The 14,884-nt window shown below is 42.5% G+C and overlaps 2 protein-coding genes across 3 annotated transcripts; one reads left to right on the top strand and one right to left on the bottom strand.

The window, feature by feature from the left end:
* Positions 1-1,556: 1,556 nt before the first annotated feature.
* LOC123396912 (protein STRICTOSIDINE SYNTHASE-LIKE 10-like) lies at positions 1,557-2,583 on the bottom strand. The gene is made up of 2 exons (XM_045091679.1): positions 2,027-2,583; positions 1,557-1,647 (listed from the first exon to the last, which is right to left on the bottom strand). Exons 1-2 carry the CDS (start codon positions 2,581-2,583, stop codon positions 1,557-1,559), a joined length of 648 nt encoding a protein of 215 aa, XP_044947614.1.
* Positions 2,584-3,916: 1,333 nt separating this feature from the next.
* On the top strand, positions 3,917-13,396 carry LOC123399154. Of its 2 annotated transcripts, none has more exons than XM_045093579.1 (9): positions 3,917-4,139; positions 5,649-8,411; positions 8,506-9,191; positions 9,809-10,697; positions 11,144-11,481; positions 11,735-11,923; positions 12,452-12,552; positions 12,882-12,973; positions 13,076-13,396. In XM_045093579.1, exons 1-9 carry the CDS (start codon positions 3,977-3,979, stop codon positions 13,111-13,113), a joined length of 5,259 nt encoding a protein of 1,752 aa, XP_044949514.1. In that variant the 5' UTR covers positions 3,917-3,976; the 3' UTR covers positions 13,114-13,396. The 2 variants fall into 2 exon arrangements, with proteins under 2 accessions (XP_044949514.1, XP_044949513.1); XM_045093578.1 differs by having other exon boundaries at positions 3,930-4,139; positions 9,809-11,057.
* Positions 13,397-14,884: the final 1,488 nt, after the last annotated feature.

Raw genomic sequence — 14,884 nt, forward strand, 5'->3', positions numbered from 1 at the left:
CCACTTATGGATTCAATGTCAAGGATGACAACACTTGAAACTATGCAATATGCCTAGCTAGGGGCGTAAAACAATAGTGCTTGTTGGGAGGCAACCCAATAGTTATCTTTATTTTTGCTTTCCACTTTCTGTTAATGTGTGATAACATGATTATTTCCTCTATAATGATTGTGTTTTTATGTTTTAAATAGTGTTTGTGCCAAGTAAAGCCTTTGGGATGATTTGCATGATGAGTAGAATTGATACGGTGTAGAAACAGAAACTTTGACGCCCAATGCAGAATTTCTCTGATTTTACTAGAATATATTTTTAAGCTGAATTTTATACATAGAACTAATATACAAATTTCTCAGATCTTCCTATTTTCTTCATAATTTTTGGAGTTTAAAAAATATGGCAATTAAATATATTACTACAAACTGTTCTGTTTTAAACAGATTCTGTTTTTGCATGCATAGTTTGCTTGTTTTGATTAAGCTATGGATTATATGGAGGGGGGTATAAGCCATGGAGAAGTTAGAATAAAGTATCTTATGCAAAAAATAAAAGAAGAGTAAATTTATAACATTACCTAAAATTGTCTATTATATTGCCTATACTAACGGATCTCACGAATTTTTGTTGAGTTTTATATGGTTAAAGTTTTCAAGTTTTGGGTATTATCTCAATGGACAAAGGAATGAGAAGTGGCAAGAGACTAGGCTTGGGGATGCCCGAGGCACCCCAAGGTAATATTCTAGGAAGACTCAAGTGTCTAAGCTTGGGGATACCCCGGGAAGGAATCTCCTCTTTCGTCTCAATCCATCGGTATGTTACTTGGAACTACATTTTTATTTATCACATGATATGAGTTTTGTTGGAGAGTTGTTTGCTTTTGTTTACTTTTACTTTATGTTTGCCACAATCACTATTTTCTGGACACACCTATTTCAGAGAGAGAGATCGTCATCATAATTTGTTAGAATACTCTATGTGCTTCACTTATATCTTTTGAGCTTAGCAGTTGCTCTAGTACTTCACTTATATCTTTCTGAGCATGGTGGCATGTAGATTTTATAGAAATAATATGCTCTCGTTCCTCACTTATATTTGTTTGAGAGTTAATAAATAATGACAATAATTTGCATGGGTCATAAGACTAGATAAAAAATAATGAGTGCTCAATGAATGATAATTAAACCATCATGTAGCACATATGGAGAAATTATGGTTAATGATATTGATGTGGTGATATGAAAGGGTGTGAGTGCATAATCATTAATTCAGAGAGGTGTCGATATTAATAGATCTCAAAACTTCTTGAACATCTAAAAAATTAAAAGGGCATGGTGATGATGTGTGAGCATTTCTATTCCTCGTTGAAAACCTAGTATTGGTTCGAGTAGGAGTCGCACGATGGCTAATTCCTACCAACCCTATCCCTCGGGGCATGCGAATAGTACTTTGATCTGTGATAAGAGTAATAAAACTTTGCAATAACTATATGCATTCTTTATGACGAGCGTGTTGGGAGCGGTGGCTAGCGTGGGCGCGACGAAAGACATGACTCTTGATAGCTAGATGCGATCTCCGTGATCTAAGAGGAAGATGCTCTGATTACCATGTAGAATTTGGTTGGAAGCATTAAACCCCTCGTCCGGACCACATCTGAATATATAGAAAATTTGCCTTGACTTACAAGTTGTGGACTATCGCAGGGATGCGTCCAAATATATCTATACCTAATAATAAAGCGGCTATTGCTTCCGTCGGAAAACCCACAACAACATTTTTATAAAAAAAACCCTGTAATTTTTGTTATTCAACCCGCGCTCCATCATTTATCTGCAACGCAAAAGGAAAAAAGATTCGTCGCCAGGCAACTAGGCCAATATAATCGAGCTCGACGGAGCCGAGCCAGAGCTGTCCTTTCCTCTCCGTATTAAACCTGCATATGGGTCAGTAGTTTTAATTAGTTCTATGATGATGAATTAAAGCATGTACATTGCACATACGATTACACCAGTCCTCATTGTATTGTACGTACCTTCGTGGATACGTCACACTGCTGTCGGTGAAGTAAACATCGTCGGTGTCCTGATCGATGTCGATGCTGTTGACGAAGTTGAACGGGATGCCGTCGGCACTAGTGGCGAGCACCTCGGCCTCGCCGTCGTCGGGGCCGACCCTCATGAGCCCCTTGTACGCGTCGGCGATGTAGAGGTCGCCGGACTTGCGGTGGAACGCGAGCCCCAGCGGCCGCCCGCACAGGCCCTCCGTGTCCTGCGACGGCGCCACGGGCATGGTGCACATGGGGAACTTCCTGTAGTTGGCGTGGTGGGCGAAGGTCGTCCAACCGATGACGCCGCCGCCCCACTTGAGGACGCGGCCGTCGGAGACGCTGGTGTAGGGGCCCTGGCCGCGCGCGTCGAAGGCCAGGCTCTCGGCGCCGGTGACGCCGCTGGGTAGGGGGAGGCTCAGGCTCATGCTCCACTCTGTCGGGCTGGTCTTCACCTCAGCGGCTGCACACGACGGGACTAGAGAGGCGGCGAGAAGAGCGGCCAGGAGGACGAGCCACCCGCTCGCGGACCCGCGGCGCCCCATGAGCCGCGGCGCCGGTGGGTTTGTCGGAACAAGCGCTGCGACACTGCCCCCGTTGCGGCGCTCGTGCCCAGGCCGCTGCCACACCACTCTCCGCCCGCGGCCGACCTCAACCACCACTGCTGTCGATCTCAACCCATCTGCCTCCGCGGTCGTACCTCTGTCCGCTTGCTGCCCTCGTTTCGGCGCTCGAGCACAGCTTCTGGATCAAATCAACGCGACAGCTACAACGACTTGGGATGATGCGTCTGCTCGATGCAGAACGGCGGCGGCGCGGATAAGGCGCGACGGAGCGAAGTACTTGCAGGTGAAGACGGGCCTTCATGGCTCACACGGGGAACTCCGAGGTTATGGTGCGGCAACGGCGACTCCTTATGGCGAGATAGAGGCGTCTAACCCTTGCTCCCCTCATCGTATCCCCTCCTCCGACAGGAACTCATCATCTGGTGAGATCCCCTCCCCATGCCTCCAACCGTGTGCCAAGCACCGGTAATAAATTTTGTTTTGTGGGAATTTGTTTGCTGATGAATTAATGTATTGAATGTAAGATTGCATTGCTGTAGAGAGAGAATGGAACACCACATTCAGTTTGTCATTTGATCCCACATTCTCTACCCCATGAGTGAAATAAGATAACAGTCCATTGATCAATTCACGTAGCCTCTTTGTTTTGCTTTGCTTGTCCCGCTCAATTTCTCATCATGGTGGAATTAACAATGGTCGGGTTGATTTCTCAACAAAATAGAATAGAACTGACTACATTAGTTAGTTAGCTTATTATTTTAATAAATCAAAATGATTATAAAAAAATTAAAAGCGTGTGATATTTTTTTTTCCCGTTGCAATGCACGGGCCCTTTTTGCTAGTTATACATTATGAGTTGAAGAGAAGAGTTTAAACTAAAGATTAACAAAAATCCTATCTTATCTATCTTGTTTAACACATGCGAGAAAGCGGTGCCGTGGCCATGGCCGAGAGATGCACGGTTGGTGGCGTGTACGGGCCGCACGTGCCGAGTCGTTCCCTTCTTGCCAGGAGTGCTCGCATGGAGAAAAAAAAGAAAAGAAAATGATTTTGTGTGAAGGGATAAGGCTAATCTGACCGTTACCAGTGCTTGCATCCGACCGTTCGGAAGCGACTGGCCGAACCCCTAGCCGGCCGACCGGCGCGTAGTACTGGCCAAGACGAAAACCCCCACCTGCTGGCACTGGAGCACCACCCACTTCCACTTGGGGGGGCTGGCCGGCTCATCAGATTTCTCTCTTCCCCCTCGCCCCGATTCAAAAATTCCGTTCCCCATCTCCCTCTCCCCCAACCCCGCTGCCGATCCACCTCCATGCCCAAACCCTAGCCCCCCCTCCCCCGTCCGCCTCCGCCACCGCTCCGGCAGCCGACCATGGAGAACCTCTTCATGCAGGTCTTCGAGCGCCGGGACTGGGTCACCGGGCAGATGCGGCAGCAGGTCGACTCCTACGCCGAGTCCCTCGCCTGCGCCTTCCTCGCCGCCGGCCACCGCCCCCCGCCGTGGCTCCTCCCCTCCTGCGCCGCCGGCCCGCAAGGTGCGCGTCCGGTATTCCCTCCCTCCCCATGGTCGTTAGCGCTCTGCTCGTTCGCTCCTCAGGGTTGGATTGGGTTGGGGTAGGGGACTGAGTAGCTCCTCGGTGATGCAAGCCTAGACTTCCCCGTATTAGCCACACGAGGAGAAAGTATGGTGTTCTGTGCAAGCGACTATACCCAACTGCTCGTGCTACCTTCCCTGCAACAAATCTCAGTAGGACCGATGGCCATGCATGCCAAGGGCATGTTGGTTGTGCTAACGAGATTCGACAATGTCCTAATGTTAATTTGGTTATTAAGATGTTTATTTTGGGCAATGTATGCTTTATACTACTTTTTCCTGCGGCATATAATGGAGCAAGAAAACATGAGTGTTTGAAAGCTAGTGGAACAGACTTCTGTCAGGCTATGATTAGAAACTTCACGGATGGTACCATCCTCTTGATTTGATGGTGACTTTGTGAGGTACTATGTTTCTCCTCTAAATCGTGTCTACAGAAACCATTTTGTTTCCTGGCTAACCCCAGATATGAACTTGTAATGGTTCTAGGTGTCAATGAATAAATGAACTAAAAGATGCCATGCTATATGCTCATATTCTTCAGTAGCCTTTCCTTTTAGCTGGTGCAATTCGTGTTATATTGCTGGCTCAATGATGGATCTTAGCTATTTTTCTGTTGTTGTCTGCTCGTCCATTGTCAATGCTTTCATGTTTCATCACCACCTGCTTGCCATCTACTGTTAGAGAAACTACCTGCATTATTCATGTGATGTACTGTAAGTTTGGGACATACTGTGTAACTCTGCGGCGATTTCATGATTGCGGCCGTGTTGTTATCTGCGAGAAGAAAGGCTAAATGAAGCTACAAGCGGCCGCAGCAAAGCGCACTTGTTCTTCTAGTATTAGTTGCATCTGAAGCAAGTTTGAATAAAATTAGTTAAAAGATTTGCTTCCTCAAAACTGCAAGTAGTTTCCTGAGCCCAAAAGATTTGCTTCCTACAAATACAAATTCGCAATTACTTAGTTTCCTAAGACCAAGCACCAAAGGTGCAGATTGGTAGTTAATCCCACGTAATTAGCGGCCTACATAACCAGTACCACTTATTTACGGATGCAGTTTAATGCAAATAACCACCCAGGCTCATTTTAGCAGGCCATCTTATATGTCTTTGGTTTAGCATGGTTCAATATTTTGTACAGGATTAGCTGCTTTGTTTTGCTCAGCAATCCTTTTATGTGTTGCATTGGGAAATCTCGAGTGTGCCAGTTTAGTGCTGTTGGTTCTACATCTTGTCTGTTTATTAGAACCCCGGAGGAACACACCTGCAGGGTGCATGATATAAACACTCATGGGTTGCTAACTGGTTGGCTAGTGATTCAGAAATTTGCCGGAAATACACTGATTCTTTGTTTATTTAGCCTTTTGTTCACCATTGATATCCGATTTTAATCCTTACACATTGCTTTTGACACCTTTTATTCGTTAACTGAACCGCTCGTTTACTTGTAGAGCTAAATGGTAAACCAATTGTTCCGGGGTTACTTTTCTCTGGAAGCCAGATTACTACACCAGCAACCAACAGAACTGTATTTCAGCCACCAGCTGTTCCTAGTATTTCACTAAGAAATGTGGAGGTTCCAAATGGATATGCTGGTCTGGAGACTATTTGTGACACGGTAGATACTAACCAACATGAAGTGTCTCAGCAAAAGCAGGTTTCAGTTGACCAGGAGGTTGTTGAGGCTGGTTCTGGAATCAACATGTTCTCTGTGGTAAAGCGTTCCAGGTCAAGGCAGCGGCATATTGAAGATCGCTCGCGTGAGAAGGGTCAAGCGACAAATACTGGAACCAATGATGTTATGCAAGACAGGATGCAGAGGTCTGAACTTGCAACTGCGGGTTCGAACAAAACAACTGCATCATTATCCTCCAAACCATGTGGTGATGGTGAAAACAATGCTGGAACAAAGACCTCGTTGCCAGGTCAGGGGAAAGGTTTTTATGCCAATCAGGATAGATCAGCTGAATTCGTTATGTGCTGTAAAGATGGTGATCTTGGAAATCAAGGAGTTCAGTTAGATTCTTCTCAAAACCAGATTGTCAGTTCTGATAATAATGTCAAGGTTTCTGTTCAAAGTTCTTTTGGAGTGCAAGTTACAGGCAGTGTGTGCCATGCACTCCCTGAAACTTATCTATCAGTTGAGCCGAAAAAACTTCAATTCGATGGTGTTGAATCAGTTTGCATGAATCTTGCAAGTGAACAGATGATGCAGCAACCAGTATGTGCCCTGGAAGGTGCCAATCTTGATCTTGTTGAGGCACATCCCTTAAATGAAGACCCATCTTCTACCAGCTATTCTCAAGTTCCTCGTTTTATGGGCAGATTATTGCTTGATGGTGTGGAATCAGGATATTTGAACCCTTACAGTGCACCAGTGAAGCAGCAGCAGAAAAGTGCTTTGGAATGTGCCATTCTTGATCTTACTGGCGTGCATTCTAGAAAGGGGGACCAATCTCCGACCAGCTCACTTGAAGCACCTAATCCTACTGGCATACTGATTGAAAGCGATACACTGCACACTGTAGAAGATACTGAAAGACTAACGAGACCTGACGGTTCTTCAGATCGAATCATCACTCGGAGTTCTGTGTCTTTTGAACAACAGTGCTCTGATTCTCATGTTTCACATCCTCCATACAGTGAAACTTTGCAGTCACCTACCCAACTAGCTGATACTAGTTTTGGGGCTCCTGCATCATCACAAATATTGCCGGACAATCTGTTAGAGGAGGCCAACAGTGAGGACATCTCACATTCACCTGTAATTGAGGTGGATAACCAATCCTCCCAATTGGAGTCCGCTGAATGCCCAGAGCAGCTTCAACTTCAGACTGTAGAAGATACTGAAAGAATAAAGAGACCTGACAGTTCTTCAGATCGGATCATCACTCGGAGTTCTGTGTCTTCCGAACAACAGTTCTCTGATTCTCATGTTTCACATCCTCCATGCAGTGAAACTTTGCAGTCACCTACCCAACTAGCTGATACTAGTTTTGGGGCTCCTGCATCACAAATATTGCCGGACAGTCTGTTAGAGGAGGCCGACAGTGAGGCCCTCTCACATTCACCTGTAATTGAGGTGGATAACCAATCCTCCCACTTGGAGTCTGCTGAATGCCCAGAGCAGCTTCAACTTCAGACTGTAGAAGATACTGAAAGAATAAAGAGACCTGACAGTTCTTCAGATCGGATCATCACTCGGAGTTCTGTGTCTTCCGAACAACAGTTCTCTGATTCTCATGTTTCACATCCTCCATGCAGTGAAACTTTACAGTCACCTACCCAACTAGCTGATACTAGTTTTGGGGCTCCTGCTTCACAAATATTGCCGGACAGTCTGTTAGAGGAGGCCGACAGTGAGGACCTCTCACATTCACCTGTAAATGATGTGGATAACCAATGCTCCCAATTGGAATCCGTTGAATGCCAAGAGCAGATTCAACCTCAGACTATAGAAGATACTGAAAGAATGACGAGACCTGACAGTTCTTCAGATGGGATCATCACTTGGAGTTCTTTGTCTTTCGAACAACAGTGCTCTGATAGTTATGTTTCACATCCTCCATACAGTGAAACTCTGCAGTCACTTACCCAACTAGCTGGTACTAGTTTTGGGGCTCATGCGTCATCACAAATATTGCTGGATGGTCTGTTAGAGGAGGCCGACTGTGAGGACCTCTCACATTCACCTGTAAATGATGTGGATAACCACTGCTCCCAATTGGAGTCTGTTGAATGCCCTGAGCAGCTTCAACCTCAGACTGGTCCTTTGGATGATGCTTATAAAACAAGCCTCTCCCCTTTCGAAATACAAAGTAATGACACACATTCCAATGGTTGTCCTGTTGTAAATGTCTCTGTATCTGAAGAAAATGACTTATCTCAGGAGCAACATTTGTTGGCCAGAACATCTTTAGAATTCAAGGAGACCGATGTGGAAACTCCATTTGGCCCTGCTTCCCCGGTCACACAAAATGAGACGCTCAATGGGAAGGCAGCATATGATGCAGTCAACTGCCATTCAGGAAAGTTGGATGATGTTCAGGTAAAATTCTCAGCTTTGACCAAAGCATGCAACATTTCTGTCAGCAACAAAAAAGACGAGTCTGCAGTGCCAGAAGTTATCAGCAGTGCTTCAGTTAGAAGAACCAGCGAAATGCACTCAACTGAAAGGAACAGTATAACTTCGGCCGAAGATCTGCAACAAAATGGTACCATGCTTCTATTTGTAGAATATATGTTTGCTAAGTTTTTTGGTAGCAGAAGTTATTGTGCCATGTCCTTACATCGTTTCTTATCTTGCAGGAACAGAACAAAAGACCTCTCTTCTTGAGAATGTTGTTAAAGAAAATGTTGATTCATGTACAGCAGAAAACGATAAGCAGAATTCTTCACAACCTTCTGTTCAGTATTTCTTAGGTAGTGCAGCATCGCATGAGAAAATTAATTTGCTCAAGTCAGACATAAGCAGTGCTGCTTGTGACCAGAAGAGGTCTGTTCAAGATGGAGTTAAAGTAAATGATAGTTTGTCATCTAAAAGAAGAAGAATAAGGCGCCGATCAGACTTTGACCTTTCAAGGACACCTTGCACAAATTCATTGTCTCTGAACCACCAAGTTGACATTTCTGGTCCTATGTTAACCGCGACAAATTTCTCAGAGAAATCCCATCCTTCGAGTCCTTTCTTCTCAAGGAGTTCAGGATCTTGCAAGAGCATGTCTCTGGAGTCAGAGGGGGGAAATGCTGCAAGTGACGTTTGTGGCGATGGGAATTCTTCACGGGGAAGAAGAAATGCAACTAGCCTATTAAATGTTGTCCTTGATAACTCTCCTACTGCAAGCACCAGCAGGAGTGCATTTGAGGGAATGGTCTTCAAAACTTCTCAAGAACAGAAACAAAATAAGTTGGAAGTTGAGTTTATGACGACGGCTGCTGCTTTGCCTTATTGCTCTGGCATCCTATCTCATAACGAGGAAAACTGCACACAACAGGTATGTGCTCAGCAAGTGTACCGGACCACCAGTTCCCTTTCCTCTCTGAATAGTATAAATGTTTATTTATTTATTACGGAAGAATCGGTTGTATTCTTTTTCCTTTCAAAATATGTCATGAAGTAGTAAACTAGTGGTAATGCTCAATCTGTCTGCATTATTGGTGGAGCCTTTTCTTTGGATGCTTTGGTCTGACAAATTTGAATCTGTCTGCATTATTAGTGGTAATGCTCAATCTGTCTGCATTATTAGTGGAGCCTTTTCTTTGGATGCTTTGGTCTGACAAATTCGAATCCAGTCATGTAGCTTCTCTATTTCTTGTTTTAATTATCTCTCTAAGGGATAGCTGATAGGAATATCCATGAGTATTTCATCATGATTTTGTACTGATGAGCATACAAATTCTGTATATGGCCTGGCAAGTTTGTAACATCCATATTGATTTGATGGCCATTCTACAGTAGTACTGCACCCGTTAGTATTAGATTTGACTTTGTTGGCATTTATAATTAGTAGAGTTGGGTAATGTCCACTCATCAGGCTATATTGCACTTGCTATTTTATGTGTGCTACTATTAAGTCCTCAGCGTATTTACTGTTGTTCTTTTTGTTGGCAGGAAGGTACTTGCTTAGAAGGTCAGGACCTAAATGTCACTGCTGCAAGTATGGCAGACCAGGAAATGGCTCTTGAGACGGATAGCTTATCATCTCCAATTGCAATATTAAATCAAGAAAACTATTCTGGAAGGGAGCCATTTACTCAATTCCCGGGTTATGCTTTAGATCAACATGGTGAACAAGCATCTGCTCCGAATGCACTGTTTCCTAGGAAATTATGTTATGAATCCAATGTTAAACGTGGTAGGAAACATAAAAGTTACGATGCAAATGGACATTTGCTGCCTGGTGCTGCCATTTCAATGCCAGTATTCGAGAGATTTGATGTTCCTGGCCAATTTGACAGCCCAATTATCGGAAAAAGGTCATTTGAGTCCTTCCATGATTCTCGCCAATTAGGCACCATCAGCTCAGATCCTCCAAACAAGTATAATACCAACACAGCAAGTAGTTTGCATCAGCTATTGACAACCATGCCACCAAAAAACAGCCTTAGCATTATGGACTCTTTCAGATATGGATCGAAACTTGATTCGTTTTTCATTTCTGATGACGTAGCCTCATGGTCTTCAAATGCTAGCAGCAGACAAGAGACTAGTGAAACTCCGTTGACTCCATCAGTTGAAAAATATAGCCTCCAGAAATTTTCAGTAAGATCTGGATCTGGTTCAAAACATATGGGTTCTATTCCTGAACTTAAAATCTTCCAAATTGATGAAGATAACAGCATTCTGGAAGAAGATGAGTACCAAGACAGGACTCCTGGATCTGTGGATGTGAATTACTCATGCCAGCGGCCCTCTGAGAGAACAGCACTTAAGGATATTACTGGATTATGTCAAAACAATGGAAATTCTCCGTCTCTTTCGATGAGATGCATGGATAAAGGTAAAAACATAGACTTGAGTGCAGAATCTGTCAGTAGTGAGCTCATTCATCATTCAAATATAAAAAATGATAGCATTAAGCGAAAATACAATCACCCTACTTCAGTTAAGAGAGAAGGGAAAGCATCCCGTTCTCTTCATGGCAGATTAGGCACGACAGAAATAATCAGTAGCACAAATGGAAGACACAGGAGTGAAGTAAATGTTGACAAACAAGGCACAACAGAACTAAAGAGCAGAAACGGAAGACACAGGAGTGAAGCCAATGTTGACAGACAACCTAAGCCTAGCAATATTGTTGCCAATGTGACATCTTTTGTACCTCTTGTAAAACAAAAGATGCAATCTACAACAGTGTGCAGTAAGTGTATTTTTTTTTCCGCGAATGCAGTAAGTGTATCTGTTTAATTGCATTAGTTATTTCGAACTGGGGTTGCTGTCTTGCAGTGAAAAAAGATGTCAAGGTGAAGGCACTTAAGGCAGCTGAAGCTGCAAAACGTCTTGAAGAGAAGAAACAAAAAGAGCAAGAAAAACGCAAAGCGGCTGCAAAAGCAGAGCGCGAAAGACTGAAGCAAGAGAAGGAATTAAAACAAAAACTTGAAGACGAACGGAAAAAGAAACGGGAAGTTGATGTGGCCACTAAGAAGCGGCAGAGGGAAGAAGGAGAAAAGCGGGAAACAATGAAAAAAAGAAAATGCATGGATGAAGCTCGAAAGCAACAGAAGCAGCCTATGGAAAGACAACGAGCCATGAAGGATGGGAAAGATGCTCGTCAAAAAGTTTCTGTGAGTATAAGCTATATATATATGTGTGTGTGTGTGTGTGTGTGTGTAAAATATCTTATTTCTACCTTTTCCCTCTTCAGATAGTATGCTGTTTAGAAAATATATGTTATTTTCGTAATTTAAGTGGCAAAACTCTCAGATTGATCATATGAAATTTGTGCATAGGGCTTTAAAAATGTATTTTCCCAAGCATCATGTGATATATTCTTGAACAGAGGAGGTATCTGTTTTTTAATATTTAAAATCATGGCAGGATAATATGGAGCCAAGGAAGAATTTGGTTGATGTAGGCAAAAACCAAGTTAAATCTGATGAGACTACTGAACACGCCCTTCGATACAAGGCCAATGAAAGTAAGGATGAGAAAGGTGTTGTTGTAGAGGACAGGAATGCAAGTTTTGGATCTGATGCTAAGGAAAATATCCTGAACAGTCTTGAGGAGGTATGCTTTTTTATTTAAAACTTCATCATGCAGAATGTTGTTGTCTGTAAATCTGCATATGTTGGTACTACTCATTCATCTTTGATATTGATCCACGACTGATATGTAAAATGCGTGCAAACAATAACAGTATCACAAGTCAATATACTCGTATACAGATATATTAATGGAAGTTCTTTTGAAATGGTCACATGATAGTGGCTTCTACGCCATAATGCATGCTCATCAGTTTGTTATTAACATGCTAAGAGAAGACTTTGGAAGACATGAGTAATGGCACCCTAAATATTTTTTTCTCAATTTGAGGCCATAATTCCTAGAAAGCGGCAAAATTGTTAGAATGTACAAACATCTGTAGTGTAATAGCAGCTGGGACAAAGCAGAAATAGGTTGTCAACCTGAGCTGTTTTTGGTTTCTCGTTTGACAATAGTATCAGTTTGTAGTGCTTTTCATTGATTTCACTCTAGTATCAGCAATCACTCTAATTTTTGAATCATATGCTCTGATGTTAATGGAACTTTTGCCAGTCCTACACAATGACTCCATATAAAGATTCTGATGATGATGATTACGACGAACATGAACAAGAAGCAAGGCGCAGAAGGAAATTTGTTCCTTCTTGGGCTCGGTACGTGAACTGACTACGGAATTTTGCACATAATAGAAAGCAGGATTCTCTGTTTTAATACTGATATAAGCACTTTGATGTGAACGACAAACTAAAAGTATCTTCCACTGTGATCCTTCAATCAATGGTGTCTACCTTTTGCTAACTTTTTTTAATACTCCCTCCGTCCCAAAATAACTGTCTCAACTTTATACTAGCTCTAGTATAAAGTTGTACTAAGCTTAAGACAGTTATTTTGGGACGGAGGGAGTATAATTTTTTTTTGGTGTTCCATTTTGCTTGGTATTGCATATTAAGCTTATTAATCAGTCTTCATGTTCAATTTGCAGGAAAGAAAACTTGGATAACATCTTACTATCCAACAAAACATTAAACCCTAGAGAAATTTTTGCACGGAAGCTGTCCTTCAACATACCTGAAGGTAATATGTCCATTCCATTCTTGTTTTTTTGCCAACAAATCTATCTATTCCTATAATTGCTAGTGTTGACCTTGTTGCCTCCTTCCTACCTGTTGTGTGCAGTCCTTCCGGCGCCCGTTCCGCAGCGCGGCTTAAGATAGCCTTCCATTGCATTTGATGAAGTAGTGGCAATATGTCATTACCGTTGTTCTGCTGGCCTCCGTTTCGCCCTTGGCAGTCAGTGATGTGTATAAGCTGACCAGCAGTCTCTCTATCTTTAGTAACCCGTAAGCTAGGAAGAATGTTCTAGTATGTAGGAGAACATTGCTGTACCACTTGACTACTTACCTAGCATCGATCATTGCTCGGCAAACTTATTGTTTGTTTATAACGGCTCCCGTCACATTATATTTGACGCGGATTTAGTATGTACGTACCAGGGAAGGGAGCTGTTTTGTCCGATCAGTAGAGTTGCTAGCCAAGGTGTGTGTGCAACAAAATTAGCCTCTCCTGGGCAGAACAAAAACTCCAGTTTGACGAAAGACGAGACCTGGATGCAAATATCCTGGTAATATTGGCGCAGCTGCTGTCGCCGAGAATCCACCCTCTTTCAGTGGGTTGATGATGACCTCCATGCAGTCGGATTGGATAGTTAACTTCTGACAGCCAAGCTGATTTGATGGGTAAACACCATTTATTAACACAGCATGTGCTCCCGATGTTGCCGCATCGAGCACATCAGAAATTGGACAGGAGCTAGCAGCAACGAAAAAAAATAATACCTGCTGATCTATCTCTAGCACATGCTTCAGAGAGTATTACCCACAACCCAATCTTTCACCAGATTTCCTATCTCCTTCAGATAAGAATGAAGTGTGTTTTATATCAACTAAAAAAATGAAATGTGTTATGTATTCGCAATGAGTAGAACAATCCGGGGACAATATTTTTATTTTGTCAGGGGATGGTTGGCAAGAACACCAAAACACGGCTAAATGCCATGTACAGTAGACATTTCCACCCAAATACCTTTTTTTTGCTGGAACCCAACACTTCCACAATTCTTGGCAAACCTTACTCGTTCTTCCAGTTGAGCCAGAACCATCAGCACGTCGGAGTGTAGCACCGAACTGAGACTCCCACTCCATTTGATGTGCAGAACGCATAGAAGAGAACCCATTGTTTGTGCTTTTCACCTGATAATAGAGAGAATGGTCGTATCTCTCATTCAAAACAATTGTTACATATACTAGTTAAAAGAAGACAGTCTTTTCTTGTTGCATCTACTCTCTCCTAAGACAGAAATTATCCATCACAGTAGTAATTAGTATTACCATAACAGAAGTAAGTGGGTCAATCAAGTATCCAAATTATAAAGAAAAATCATTATTGACGGTCCAAGACCATAGATATTGATAGATAGAACTTCCATTTATTTGTTGAATAGACAGTTGAACTGAGAATACCATAGCTATACTTAAGAGTAAAACACTAGGAAAAGCCCATATGCGACGAACATTTTTTGTTGCTGTCGGAATAAGAATAAGGCCAAATTCCATTGACATAATAACTGGAAGTGGGAAAAGAGGGATTACCCATGCATATTGATAAGTATGTTCCATAAGAAAAGAAATTGCAATTTTTACTTCAATTTTTCTAAACTATTCTTATCTCTTTCTGAAAGAATAAATAAAAAGAATAAGAAAAAATACTGGAATTCTTCATTTTTCCAAAATTTATCTCATTGAAATAATCAAAAATGAAGAATGGGTTTAGTTGGTTAAATTCAAAAAGTTAATCAAATAACTTCGTTACCTGGATTTCCAGGTAAGATTGTTGGGGCTCGTTGTAAACTGTTTTTATTTTTTCGAGGGGACCTCTAGAGAGAATTTGTATCGAGTAGAATTTTTTTAGAATCATATTTTTCGATGC

This window comes from Hordeum vulgare, chromosome 5H (genome assembly GCF_904849725.1).
Source record: "Hordeum vulgare subsp. vulgare chromosome 5H, MorexV3_pseudomolecules_assembly, whole genome shotgun sequence".
Classification (NCBI taxonomy): domain Eukaryota; kingdom Viridiplantae; phylum Streptophyta; class Magnoliopsida; order Poales; family Poaceae; genus Hordeum; species Hordeum vulgare.

Bases quoted from the DNA above. Each gene is read 5' to 3' on its own strand.
- LOC123396912 (XM_045091679.1), bottom strand. From the start codon at position 2,583: ATGGGGCGCCGCGGGTCCGCGAGCGGGTGGCTCGTCCTCCTGGCCGCT. The intron at 1,648-2,026 runs GTACGTACAATA...CTATATATTCAG, and splicing joins AGTGTGACGTATCCACGAAG to ATGTGGTCCGGACGAGGGGT.
- LOC123399154 (XM_045093578.1), top strand. From the start codon at position 3,977: ATGGAGAACCTCTTCATGCAGGTCTTCGAGCGCCGGGACTGGGTCACC. The intron at 8,412-8,505 runs GTACCATGCTTC...CTTATCTTGCAG, and splicing joins CGAAGATCTGCAACAAAATG to GAACAGAACAAAAGACCTCT. The intron at 12,974-13,075 runs GTAATATGTCCA...TGTTGTGTGCAG, and splicing joins GTCCTTCAACATACCTGAAG to TCCTTCCGGCGCCCGTTCCG.